The sequence below is a fragment of the Scyliorhinus torazame genome, chromosome 2, assembly GCF_047496885.1.
Source record: "Scyliorhinus torazame isolate Kashiwa2021f chromosome 2, sScyTor2.1, whole genome shotgun sequence".
In the NCBI taxonomy this organism is placed as follows: Eukaryota; Metazoa; Chordata; class Chondrichthyes; order Carcharhiniformes; family Scyliorhinidae; genus Scyliorhinus; species Scyliorhinus torazame.
In genome coordinates this window covers 264140737-264155426 of record NC_092708.1, presented here as the reverse complement: position 1 = coordinate 264155426, position 14690 = coordinate 264140737, and the positions used below count along the sequence as shown (strand labels likewise).

General features: G+C 44.6%; 1 protein-coding gene across 1 annotated transcript in view; it reads right to left on the bottom strand.

Moving 5' to 3' along the window:
- Nucleotides 1-13806, bottom strand: part of LOC140407874 (EEF1A lysine methyltransferase 3-like) — a 28142-nt gene extending 14336 nt beyond the window's left edge. Inside the window, exons 1-2 of the mRNA XM_072495095.1 lie at nt 13646-13806; nt 174-408 (exon numbers count right to left, since the gene is read on the bottom strand). Of these exons, the coding sequence (XP_072351196.1) occupies nt 174-299 (126 nt within the window). The 5' untranslated portion in view covers nt 300-408; nt 13646-13806. The remainder of the gene's footprint in view (nt 1-173; nt 409-13645) is intronic.
- Nucleotides 13807-14690: the final 884 nt, after the last annotated feature.

Below are 14690 nucleotides of genomic sequence, written 5' to 3'. Positions count from 1 at the left end.
AGTCTCCGTTAAGGAGCTCGCACTATGTGCCTGGGAATCAGACCCGGACCTGACTGTGGAATACACCCACCAAAATCAGCTTCTAAACAGAGAGAGTACAACCCAAATTGTAGAGATATTGCAATAAGCCAGGAAACTAAAACAAAACATTTGTAACAGGCTGCTGGACTTACAGGTGCCCAGACATAAGAAGCGACGCCCAGAGAAGCTCCTTTAAACATTGTGATCTTTATATTGTGTCCATTAAATTGAAAGTTCTTTTCCTCAAAATGCGTGGGGAGCTTGCTTTCCACGCTCATCCTCGCTGATTCCAAAAGGACGCTTGCCGGTCTTCAAACTGATGCCTTTCAGTCCAAGTGGCAGATTTCTATCAGATTCACCTTCACAGAGCCACTGCCAGCTTGTGATCTAGAAATAAGGACAGCATTTAAAGAAAGTAGGAGGCAACGTATCTTTTAATTGTTCTTTCAATCCTCGAATATCACTGTGAGACCCAAACCAGACACATAATCTTTTATTGTCACAAGTAGGCTTCAATGAAGTTATTGTGAAAAGCGCCTCGTCGCCACATTTCGGCGCCTGTTCGGGGAGGCCGGTAGGGGAATTGAACACGCGCTGCTAGCATTGTTCTGCGTTGCAAGCCAGCTGTTTAGCCCGCTGTGCTAAACCAGCAACCAAATATTCATCACATTGGCGGTGGTAGCGGATTGGTGGGGAATTGTGGAGTTACGGACGGGAAACCAGGAAGTCTGGCTTTCTCAGGTGACTCACATATATTTAATGCAGGCTGTTGTATCATTCTTTGGCAGCTTTCCTGTGGAGGGAAATTGACGTTTAATGATTAGTTTAGGTTTAGTTTGTACACAATCGAAATATGTCAACCCAATATGGTTTATGCTAAATTCCGGGACAGAAGCTCATCACGCGATTTGGCCATAGCACCACACTGAGACAAGGAATATGTGGCCTTATGGTGAACATGTGAGGCGTCAAGTTTGAACCATTGCCGCTACGACCGATCCAAATCCATCGCAATTAAAATGACAAACTTTTTTCTCTAAATTCAAAGTCCGATTGTACGACGTACAATCCTGTAACTTCCTGGAGGATTCGACTCTAAGTCGCTGGTGCGTGTGACGACCCCGACGTTGAGGCATGCGCGCTAGAATAGCGTGGCATTTCACCCCCGGCCGGTTTGTTTTTGTCTGCCTGAGCTCTGCACTGCTAACGTGGGCCACTTACACGGAGATTTGGTGAGTTTTTACACCTTTATATTTACACGGAAATCTTTCAGGCTGGAGGCAGGAGACACGGGAGACTTTTTTTTGGTAGGTTGGAGTTTTATCTCACTGTTGTTTCGCGTTTATAATTTTGCTTAAATGCAAATAAAATGAAAGGAAGATCTATTTTTATTTCTTTTAAACTATGGTTTGTCATGAGCCTGTTATTTTCAGTAAAAGGGTACTTTTCTATATAAAGTGAGTTTGAAGTCAAAGAAGGAGAAATCATTTTTTAAAAAACTTTGGTTTGTCATGAGGATGTAAATTCCATTACAGGAACTATGATGGCCATGATGCACTGATCACTCGCAACAGGTATGATTGTCCACCTCAGATACTCAGTGTTGCTGGCCACGGGTTCAGTGGGGCCATGCGTTGTTGATGAGCCCGATCCTAGAGCTGCACCTCCAATCACTCACTTGGCAGGAGTTTCCAGAAGGTGACATCCATTCTTGGATGCTAGGTCGCAGGTATTCCTTTCTCATGCTCTTTTTCCGGGCCTATTCGTGCCGCCGGGTGTTCTCAAAGAATTGTGGCCCTTCAATCAGGTTGTTCCTCCAAGTAGGTCTCTTCTGTGCTAAGGCCTCCCAGGCATTGATGTCTATGTTCCATTTCCTGAGGTAAGTCTTAAAAGGTGTCTTTGAAGAGCTTCCTTTATCCTCCTCTTGTTCTTGATCCTGCCTTGACCTGGGTAAGAAGATTTACAGACTCTCGGTGGTTGTGGCAAGGCCTAATGGGCTACAAAGCGAAGCCGAGCGGTATCTCCAGCAGCAGCGCACCCCTCCCCGATGAACTCAATGCATTCTGTGCTCGGTTCGAGCAGGAAACCAATGATCTGCTGTTGAATGCCCCAACAGCCACTAACACATCCATACCCACCATCACAGCTTCCGAAGTCAGATCGGCCTTCCTGAAAGTGAACCCTCGGAAGGCGACGGGTCCGGACGGGATCCCTGGTCATGCACTCAGATCCTGCATGGGCCAGCTGGCAGATGTGTTTTCGGACGTCTTTAACCTGTCCCTACTCCACTCCGAGGTCCCTACCTGCATCAAGAAGACCACCATCACACCGGTGCCAAGAAAGAACCAGGCAACATGCCTCAATGACTACCATCCGGTGGCCCTGACTTCAGTCATAATGAGAGATTGGGCATGAAGCACATCACCTCAATACTCCCAGAACGCTTTGATCCACTGCAATTCGTATACTGCCGCAACCGGTCCACAATAGATACCATCTCCCTGGCCCTACACCCATCCCTATAGCATCTAGAGAACAAGGACTCCTACATCAGGCTCCTATTTATTGACTACAGCTCCGCCTTCAATACCATAATCCCAGCCAACTGATATCAAAGCTCCAAAACCTAGGACTTGGGTCCTCACTCTGCAACTGGATCCTCAATCTTCTGACCCACATACCACAATCAGTAAGAATAAACAACAACACCTCCTCCACAATAGTCCTCAATACTGGGGCCCCACAAGGCTGCATATGTAGCCCTCTATTATACTCCTTGTACACAACTGCATAGCAAAATTTGGTTCCTCCTCCATCTACAAGCTTGCTGATGATATGACCATAGTGGGCTGGATCTCGAATAACGACGAGTCAGAATACAGGAGGGAGATAGAGAACCTAGTGGAGTGGTGCAGCAACAACAATTTATCCCTCAGTGACTGCAAAACTAAAAGCTAGTCATTGACTTCAGGAAGCAAAGTACTGTACACATCCCTGTCAGCATTAACGGGGTCGAGGTGGAGATGATTAGCAGTTTCAAATTTCTAGGGATATACATCTCCAAAAATCTGCCCTGCTCAGACCATGTCGATGCTACAACCAAGAAAGCACAACTGCACCTATACTTCCTCAGGAATCTAAGGAAATTCGGCATGTCCACATTAACTCTTACCAACTTTTACAGATGCACCATAGAAAGCATCCTATCTGGCTGCATCACAGCCTGTTATGGCAACAGCTCGGCCCAGGACCGCAAAAAACTTCAGAGAGTCGTGAACACTACCCAGTCCATCACACAATCCTGCCTCCCATCCATTGACTTCATCCATACCTCCCGCTGCCTGAGGAAAGCGGGCAGCATAATCAAAGACCCCTCAGCTTTCTCACTCTTCCAACTTCTTCCATCGGGCAGAAGATACAAAAGTCTGAGAACACGTATGAACAAACTCAAAAACAGCTTTTTCCCCGCTGTTACCAGACTCCTAAACGACCCGCTTATGGGCTGACCTCATTAACACTACCCCCTGTATCCTTCACCTGATGCCGGTGTTTATGTAGTTACATTGTGTACCTTCTGTTGCCCGATTATGTATTTATTTTATTTTATTTTCATGTATTTAATGATCTGTTGAGCTGCTCACAGAAAAATACTTTTCACTGTACCTCGCTACACATAACAATAAACAAAATCCAAATCCAATGCAAGATTTGTTTTGCCAGTCAGGACTCTGACTCAAGACTCTAAGCATATGGGCGGCCACTGGAGTTGGTTTCGGATTATCATGGCTTCATTACTGGTGCGATTAACTCCTTCTGTGAGCACGCCTGATCTCTCAACTAAGTCAGAGCTAAAGTACATTTGGATATTGCCATGTATTTTATGCGGTGTTGTTTAAGAGTCTCCGTGACGAAACGTACATCCTTAAAAGCCTCAGTGATTATCTCAATGGCTTTAACATTAATGCCTTAGTTGACGGATGCAAGCCTCCTGTAAGCTAATGTGCACTATCCGTCTGACAGGTATTGCAGAATCCAGTGCAGCTTCAAAATCTGTAGTCATGCTTCTTCTTTGCTGGGGCATCACACTCATAGCTTTGCTTCATAAAGTCCTTGAATTTCTTTTGAGGCACTGCCATCTGCAGAGGGATTGTGAGAGAAGAGTAAGGCATCTTCTCCACCTGGTGAGGAAGCGACCCAATTAACCACCCCTAAGAGTTTACAAACAAAGGATATCATGTGAAATTATGCCAGAAGAGTGCACTTCAACAAGGAAGCAATGGGACACCTTTGAGAAATGTTGAAGGAAGATCTGAAGCAGAAGCCTGACTGCCACACTGCCTTAACAGGAAAACAAAACTTATGACAGCGCTGAATTTCCTTTTGGGTTTGGGTCCTTCCAACATGGCATTAGCAACATTTGTAATATTTTGTGGAGTGCTGCAAGAACTTGCATTCACCAAGTAATGCATGCAATTTTTTGTAAGCGTTTGGAGCTTATTATCTTTGACAAATCAGGCCAGCATGGTGGTGCAGTGGTTAGCACTACTGCCTCATGGTGCCGACTACCTGGGTTCGATCCCAGTCTCAGGTCACTGTCCATGTGGAGTTTGCATGTTCTCCAAGTGCCCAAAGATGTCCAGGGTAGGTGAATTGGCCACGCGAAATTGCCCATTCATTGGAAAAAAAGAATTAGGTACTCGAAATTTATTTTAAAAATCTTTGACAAATGACCTGTGAAGATGAAGGAAAGGTTCATCGCATTCTACAGGATTGGTGGTTTCCCAAAAGGAATGGCGTCTATTGATCGAACACATTGCATTCAAGGCACCAAGAAATTACACTGTTTCCTTCATCAAAAGGCAGGGGTTGCATTTTTAAAAATGTGATGATAGTGTGTGATGCACAAATGTGGATTCTCAGTGTAAATGCAAACAACCGGGGAAGTGTTCATGACTCATTTGTCATCGAAAGATCATAGATCATAGAATAGATCACAGATCATAGAATTTACAGTGCAAAAGTAGGCCATTCAGTCCACTGAGACTGCACCTGCCCTGAGAAAGAGCACCCCACCTAAGCCCATAGTTCCACCCTATCCCCGCACCTCAATCCTATCCCCATTACCCCACCTAACCTTTTTTGGACACTAAGGGCAGTTTAGCATAGCCAATCCACCTAATGTGCACATCTTTGAACTGTGGGAGGAAACCGGAGCACCTGGAGGAAACCCACGCAGACACGGGAAGAACGTGCAGCTTCTGCACAGACAGTGACCCCAGCCGGGAATCAAACCTAGGACCCTGGAACTGTGAAGCAACTGTGCCACTATATTGTCCTGTTAATGTTACACCAAACTCACCGTTACACCAGTCCATGACAACACCACCAGGAATTCAAAGATAGTTACTGGGTGATTCGAGATACCCATTGAAAACATGACTTATGACACCATTCCGGAGGAACAACAATGAAGCACAGGAACTATACAACCATGAACATCTAGCAACACGTCAGGTAGTGGAGAGGACAGTTGGTGTTTTGAAATCACGCTTTCGCTGTCGGGACGGGTCAGGGGCCAGTTACTCTATGCTCAAGAGATAGTCTCCAAGATTGTTATGGTGCATTGTGCATTGCACAACTTTGCCATTGAGAATGGAGAGGGCATTCATCCGGTAGCTGTCTTGCCACCAGAAATGGACATGCTGGAGGAAGGTGATTTGGCGCCTGTTGCATGCATACCTCCTGGTGCAGATGTGCAAGCCCAGCCTTCAGTGGTGCAAGGGCCAGTCGAGAACGTCTGGCAGATGCTGCTTTCGGACATTAAGCTTACAAAATGAACAATTGATAGATCACACCCCTCCCTTCCCCATTCTCCCCCCTTGACCGCTCTTCCGTCCCCTTCCCTTTACAAATAGATAGAACCATTGTGTTTATGTATAAACATATATGTTATTGATCGTTGTGTTTAAGTGAGAAGACATTTCATTGCAAGGAAGGTTGAGGTAGGTTTATGTCATTGTTCAGCTGAAAATGTTAAACATTAAGTGAAATGCGAACTGGTTTCAAAGTTTTATATTTATAAAATTATTTTTGTTAATAAATGTTTTCCATTGAAATTTACAAGCTTCTTCAAATGTCTTAATGAAACATCAGAACGCAACATTTAATTAAGATAATTACGAATGAATAAGATAATTGAAGTAAACAAGGTGCAAACATATTTAGCACAGGTAACATGATGGCACACTAGCTAGCACTGCTGCCTCACAACACCAGAGATCCGGCTTCAATTCAGACCTTGGGTGACTGGTGTTTGTACATTCTCCCGATGTCTGCATGGATTTCCTAGCACCATGGAATAGAACCATAGAATTCCTACAGCGCAGAAAGAGGCCATTCAGCCCATCAAGTCTACATTGCCCCTTTGAATGAGTACCCGGCCTGAGTCCACTTCCCCGTCCTAACCCTGAAACGAAACCTGTACATCCCTGGACTCTAAGGGCAACTTAGCGTGGCCATTCCACCTGACCTGCACTCTTTGGACTGTGAACAAAGAACAAAGAACAAAGAAATGTACAGCACAGGAACAGGCCCTTCGGCCCTCCAAGCCCGTGCAGACCATGCTGCCCGACTGAACTACAATCTTCTCCACTTCCTGGGTCCATATACCTCTATTCCCATCCTATTCATGTATTTGTCAAGATGCCCCTTAAATGTCACTATCGTCCCTGCTTCCACCACCTCCTCTGGCAGCGAGTTTAAGGCATCCACTACCCTCTGTGTAAAAAACTTGCCTTGTACATCTACTCTAAACCTTGCCCCTCGCACCTTAAACCTATGCCCCTAGTAATTGACCCATCTACCCTGGGGAAAAGCCTCTGACTATCCACTCTGTCTATGCCCCAAATAATTTTGTAGACCTCTATCAGGTTGCCCCTCAACCTCCGTCATTCCAGAGAGAACAAACAGAGTTTATTCAACCGCTCCTCATAGCTAATGCCCTCCATACCCGGCAACATCCTGGTAAATCTCTTCTGCATCCTCTCTAAAGCCTCCACATCCTTCTGGTAGAGTGGCAACCAGAATTGAACAAGTGTGGCCTAAGTAAGGTTCTATACAGCTGCAACATGACTTGCCAATTCTTATACTCAATGCCCCGGCCAATGAAGGCCAGCATGCCGTATGCCTTCTTGACTACCTTCTCCATCTGTGTTGCCCCTTTCAGTGACCTGTGGACCTGTACACCTAGATCTCTCTGACTTTCAATACTCTTGAGGGTTCTACCATTCACTGTATATTCCCTACCTGAATTAGACCTTCCAAAATGCATTAGCTCACATTTGTCCGGATTAAACTCCATCTGCCATCTCTCCGCCCAAATCTCCAAACAATCTAAATCCTGCTGTATCCTCTGACAGTCCTCATCGCTATCCACAACTCCACCAACCTTTGTGTCGTCTGCAAACTTACTAATCAGACCAGTTACATTTCCCTCCAAATCATTTATATATACTACGAACAGCAAAAGTACCAGCACTGATCCCACTAGTCACAGCCCACCAATTAGAAAAACACCCTTCCATTGCTACTCTCTGCCTCCTATGACCTAGCCAGTTCTATATCCACCTTGCCAGCTCACAACTGATCCCGTGTGACTTCACCTTTTGCACCAGTCTACCATGAGGGACCTTGTCAAAGGCCTTACTGAAGTCCATATAGACAACATCCACTGCCCTACCTGCATCAGTCATCTTTGTGACCTCTTCAAAAAACTCTATCAAGTTAGTGAGACACAACCTCCCCTTCATAAAACCATGCTGCCTCTCACTAATACACCCATTTACTTCCAAATGGGAGTAGATCCTGTCTCGAAGAATTCTCTCCAGTAATTTCCCTACCACTGAAGTAAGGCTCACCGGCCTGTAGTTCCCTGGATTATCCTTGCTACCCTTCTTAAACAAAGGAACAACATTGGCTATTCTCCAGTCCTCCGGGACATCACCTAAAGTCTGTGAGGATCCAACGATTTCTGTCACGATCTTAGCAATTTCCTCTCCAGCCTCCTTCAGTATTCTGGGGTAGATGTCATCAGACCCTGGGGACTTATCTACCTTAATATTTTTCAATACGCCCAACACCTCGTCTTTTTGGATCTGAATGTGACCCAGGCTATCTACACACTCTTCTCCAGACTCAACATCCACCAATTTCTTCTGTTTGGTGAATACTGATGCAAAGTAATCATTTAGTACCTCGCCCATTTCCTCTGGCTCCACACATAGATTCCCTTGCCTACCCTTCAGTGGGCCAACCCTTTCCCTGGCTACTCTCTTGCTTTTTATGTACATGTAAAAAGCCTTGGGATTTTCCCTAACCCTATTTGCCAATGACTTTTCTTGACCCCTTCTAGTCCTCCTGATTCCTTGCTTAAGTTCCTTCCTACTTTCCTTACATTCCACACAGGCTTCGTCTGTTCGCAGCCTTCTCGCCCTGACAAATGCCTCCTTTTTCTTTTTGACGAGGCCTACAATATCTCTCGTTATCTAAGGTTCCCGAAATTTGCCGTATTTATCCTTCTTCCTCACAGGAACATGCCGGTCCTGAATTCCTTTCAACTGACACTTGAAAGCCTCCCACATGTCAGATGTTGATTTACCCTCAAACATCCGCCCCCAATCTAGGTTCTTCAGTTCCTGCCTACTATTGTTATAATTAGCCTTCCCCCAATTTAGCACATTCACCCTAGGACCATTCTTATCCTTGTCCACCAGCACTTTAAAACTTACTGAATTGTGGTCACTGTTCCCGAAATGCTCCCCTACTGAAACCTCTACCTCCCTCATTCCCCAATACCAGGTCCAGTACAGCCCCTTCCCGAGTTGGACTGTCTACATATTGTTTCAACAAGCCCTCCTGGATGCTCCTTACAAACTCTGTCCCGTCTAAGCCCCTGGCACTAAGTGAGTCCCAGTCAATGTTGGGGAAGTTGAAGTCTCCCATCACAACAACCCTGTTGTTTTTACTCTTTTCCAAAATCTGTCTACCTATCTGCTCCTCTATCTCCCGCTGGCTTTTGGAAGGCCTGTCGTAAACCCCCAACATTGTGACTGCACCCTTCTTATTCCTGATCTCTACCCATATTGCCTCACTGCCCTCTGAGGTGTCCTCCCGCAGTACAGCTGTGATATTCTCCCTAACCAGTAGCGCAACTCTGCCACCCCTTTTATATCCCCCTCTATCCCGCCTGAAACATCTAAACCCTGGAACGTTTAGCTGCCAATCCTGTCCTTCCCTCAACCAGGTCTCTGTAATGGCAACAATTTCATAGTTCCAAGTACTAGTCCAAGCTCTAAGTTCATCTGCCTTACCCGTAATACTTCTTGCATTAAAACATATGTACTTCAGGCCACCAGACCCGCTGCGTTCAGCAGCTTCGCCCTGTCTGCTCTGACTCAGAGCCATACTGGCCCTATTCCCTAGTTCTCCCTCAATGCTTTCACCTTCTGACCTATTGCTCCGGTGCCCACCCCTCTGCCATACTAGTTTAAGCCCTCCCGTGTGACACGAGCAAACCTCGCGGCCAGGATATTTATGCCTCTCCAGCTTAGATGCAACCCGTCCTTCTTATATAGGTCACACCTGCCCCGGAAGAGCTCCCAGTGGTCCAGATAACCAAAACCCTCCCTCCTACACCAGCTGTTTAGCCACGTGTTTAGCTGCTCTATCTTCCAGTTTCTAGCCTCACTGGCACGTGGCACAGGGAGTAATCCCGAGATTACAACCATAGTGGTCCTGTCTTTTAACTTTCTGTCTATCTCCCTGAACTCCTGCTGCAGGACCTCATGCCCCTTCCTGCCTATGTCGTTAGTACCAACATGTACAACGACCTCTGCCTGTTTGCCCTCCCCCTTCAGTATGCCCACTACCCGTTCGGAGACATCCTGGACCCTGGCACCAGGGAGGCACCATACCATCCTGGAGTCTCTTTCACGTCCACAGAAGCGCCTATCTGTGCCCCTGACTATAGAGTCCCCTATGACTATTGCTCTTCTGCGCTTTGACCCTCCCTTCTGAACATCAGAGCCAGCCGTGGTGCCACTGCTCTGGCTGATGCTGTTTTGCCCCGATAGGCTATCCCCCCTGACATTATTCAAAGGGGTATATCTGTTCGAGAGGGGGACCACCACAGGGGATTCCTGCACTGCCTGCCTGCCCTTTCTGGTGGTCACCCATTTCTCTGCCTGCACCTTGGGTGTGACCACATTTATATAACTGCGAACTATGATGCTTTCCACCACCTGCATGCTCCTAAGTGCATCCAACTGCTGCTCCAACCAAACCATGCGGTCTGTGAGGAGCTCCAGTTGGGTGCACTTTCTGCATATGAAGCCATCCGGGATGCTGGAAGCCTCCCGGACCTGCCACATCTCACAGTCCTCCTGTGGGAGGAAACAGATTAGGTGGGGTTATGGGGCATGGGACGGGGGTGCAAGAGCCTAGATAGCGTACTCTTTCGGAGTGTCAGTGGTTACTTTATGGTCAGAACGGATTCCCTCTGCTCTACAAACACTAATTTGTAAAATCAGATGTCACAAGGACAGTGACAGCAAAAAAGCTCTGGACGCTTTTAAAATCTTTTGACCATAATCTAATTTAAAACATACAAACATGTTTAAGCATGCCACGCGTAAAATTCTCTCTTAATATTGTGCAGATTTAAACCGTTTCACAGATTTAAAACAAATGATCAAACTTATGTTCACTTAAAACTAATCACCTTTAATCATAAAAAATAAAAATTACTTTAAAAGAATCAACACAAATAGCATTGCGTGTTGAAAAGAAAGAGGAAAATCCCTGTTTGAGAAACATCTACATACCTTGAAAATACATTGCCTGTTGTTTTGGTAAATCTCAAAATACTGTTTAAATGTCTGCCCTCAAAGGGAGTTCCCAACCTTACCGCGTCATAAGGGCGTGGGGTTGCACTTCTCCTGCGCCGCGCTGCAACCTCCGCAGACCGGGGAGCTGGCGACCCCAGATTGCCGAAAAGAAAGGAAGGTTGGAGACCCCAGATTGCCGAAAAGAAAGGAAGGTTGAACCCCCATCTGAGCCCAGTTAAGTGTGCAGAATTTGTTTCAAGATCGGTGGCCCGTGGCTTTCAGCCGCAAGCAGGATTTTACGGACCTATAAGTATTAAAACATTCAGCCTCGTTCATTAAATTAGTGCAGTTTCACTTGTGACGATTAAGGCAAGTTACTTTATTCACACTGTATAACCACGTTTGTTTCTGTAAGTTTAGAATTACGTTCTGTAATTAGCTGTTATAACTCAGTAGTTCTTTTGCATTTTAATATCTGTTAGTTGAATGTGCTGCGTTATGTTTTGCTGACCAATCACTTGCAAGCATTAATATGTATTTTAATAGACTTTATATAACTTGTGTAACGTTGTAAGTTTACAAAACTATTCTCTAAGTTTAATTGACTTATACCAAGCATGACTGATACAACAAAAACAGACTACAGCAAAGCAGTTGTCTCAGCAAAAACACATTAATAAGCGCTTGGTTTAATGAAGTTCTAGAGATCAATTATATATCGAATGATATCATGTTCCCAGACATCGCATGCTGTCCTATCTCAAGTAGAAGCAGACGTGAAACCTATTCACGCCTACATGCTATATATAATACTACATACACTCTTGTAAACGTCTTTATAAGGTTTAAGCTTATAAGCTACTTTACCACTCTATTCTTTGTCTTAAAAGTGAAGTAACTTATTCCAGGTAGGCATAGAGAGTGGGAACAGCGACCTTCAAATAACCTGACCAAAAAATTGAGTCACTGATTGGGGTCCGATTTAATACCAATTTTAGAAGATGAGTTCAAGATATCAGTTATGGGAGTACGTTAGCATATTTCCACCATTCTGAACATGTGGCAAGGGAGATATCAATACATGCTTTTGTTTTTGAAAGAAGTTGTATAAATAAACTTTAATGGGAGGGATGGTCTCACAAGTAATTGACACACGAGAGGGCCAGTCAGGGGACAATGGGAAATTACATCAAGAGATGACCATCACCGTGAAGAAACCAATTTGTAGCTGATCATGCGCACGTAGACCAATCACAGATTGAACACGTAGCCCTAAAGGCACTTAAGAATTCGCCTCACCTCATTTTTCGCCTCACCTCGTCTTTTACCTGCTTCGACGTTTCCCAAGGCCCAGGAAATCCAGCTAGAATTACTTAAATATGACCATTAGTAAAATGAAATGAAGGCAAAGTCTCTGTAGCAGCTTTATTTAAGGTCCGTCCCTTGAGTGTGGGTTTAACGCGCGCCTCCATTTAAACCCAACGTTGAACCCAACACGCTTTATACGGCTTCCCCATTTGTTAAATTTTAATTTCTCTCCTGACTCAAACCCACCTGTTTGGGAAGGTTCAAACGATCACATTGGTTCTTGTTGTTCACTGTTTTGTAAATAATTCAAATGTTTTTAAAAAGGGAATCGCCAAATCTTCTGGTTTTGCGGACAGCAGGTTCAAGGGCCGGAATATCTGACAATGTGAATCCGACCTACTTAATGGCACTTTCCATAACCGAGAAATTATGACCATAGCCAATATCTTTGCAAACATATTGCCCAGGAATCAAGTGGGCAGCATGGTAGCATTGTGCCAGGGTCAGGGCACAGCGCCAGGGTCCCAGTTTCGATTCCCAGCTTGGGTCACTGTCTGTGTGGAGTCTGCATGGTCTCCCCGTGTCTGCGTGGGTTTCCTCCCACAAGTCCCAAAAGACGTGCTATTAAGTAATTTGGACATTCTGAATTCTTCCAAAGTGTACCCGAACAGGCGCCGGAATGTGGCGACAAGGTATTTTCACAGTAACTTCATTGCAGTGTTAATGTAAGCCTACTTGTGACAATAAAGATTATTATTATATTAAGTTACAATTACGCCAGATATCGGTGAGGAAATGTAACGATAAATTACATTAAAAGCGGAATAATGAAGGAATTAACCACGATCTCCAGTCCAATACAGGGGAAGTGAGGCCTTCAATACAGTCTCACAAGTTTCCCTTTTACTTTGCAATCGATGGATAAAAAGAAGAGAATTCCATCTTCTGCGTCATTTGCATATCCTAATCTGAATCAAATTTGATCTTTCATACGCCAGCAATGAATGATGTGTATATTGTTTGATGGAAGGCGATTCTCAGTGAAGACAATAATGACAATTCTAAAAAGAATAATTATTTTTCTATTTTTTACACTCCTAATAATATATGCTAATGATGCGAATAACAATTGTGCACTCATTTCTTTAGTAATATTTAAATGCTTGGTATAACATTAACAATAAAGAACATTTTACTTCTTCCCATGTTTTTACACTGCAAATAAAAATAATTCTGCTGCTGTGCTATAAATCATTTTAATTGGGAATGGGTTATTCCACCGAGGTTCTGCACTCGCGGGAATCCAGATCCCCCTCATACAGCAATCATTGCACAAAAACGACGCCGAATGAGTACTCGGGGAGGAGAGAATCGCAATGGAGAATAGCGAAAAAGCGGAAATTAAACATTCATAAGGAAGACATAGAACTCACTTCAAGATGTCTCGCTGTTCCCTCAGTGGTCTCTAACTCTCTTTGCTTCCACTCGCGTACCTCACACTCCGAGCAGAAATGCTCCGGACAAGTAAACTTGCGTCCTTGTTTTCACCCGTCATAATCTCGCCAGAAGTATAGGCGACCAGGTTTGTATCGCAAGAGGACAACTGGCGACCAATGAGAGAAAATAAGCGTGAACAGGAATTGCTGGCAGAACAGTAAATGTGTTGGGAAGGGGCGTGGTGATGGGGTCAACTTAATTTTCTCAACTCAATCCCTAGAAATGAGGCAGTCCGGTCAAGCCTCTCTTCGGCCCCCTAACTTTTATTTACGCCGTTTGAGAAATATCCCAAATTCCCCTGGTCAAAATGGAGAATTCTATCTGATTTTCGTCAGCTTGTAATAACGCCAAAATATTTTAATTGCAATACCTGAAGTTTCAGGCAGTCGTGTACGCGGTTCGTGTAAGTGGTCCATGCACCTTGGGAATTAATGTATAGCTATTTTGGGGGCGGCAAGGTACGCAGTGTTTAGCACTGCAGCCTCTCGGTGCCGAGGGCCCCGATTAGATCTCGGCCCCCCGACACTCTCCCTGTGGAGTTCGCAGATTCTCCCCGTGTCAGCGTGGGTCTCACCCCCACAACCCAAAGATGTGTAGGGTTGGAGGATTGTCGACGCTGAATTGCTCCTTAATTGGAATTTTTTTTTAGCTGTCTTTTCCAACTCATATCTAACTGTAAATATTGTGTAGCAAATAGCACGTATGGCCTGACCAAGATTTCGTCCTTCAAAAATATATATTATTCATAAAAAGTGTTTTTCAAACCTATTATATTATAATTAAATTTTCACATGACATAAGGTGCAATACGTTTCGTTCTCTTTATTTCAATACAGTACGTGCCACTCTTGAGATGTTTATTACACATAATTACATGCTATATTTACAATATACATTTACATTTCTTGTCAAATAATGTCTGGAGCATACATCCCCGCACATAACTTTTTTTCTTCAAAATACGTTTGTTCAGAAAAGTTT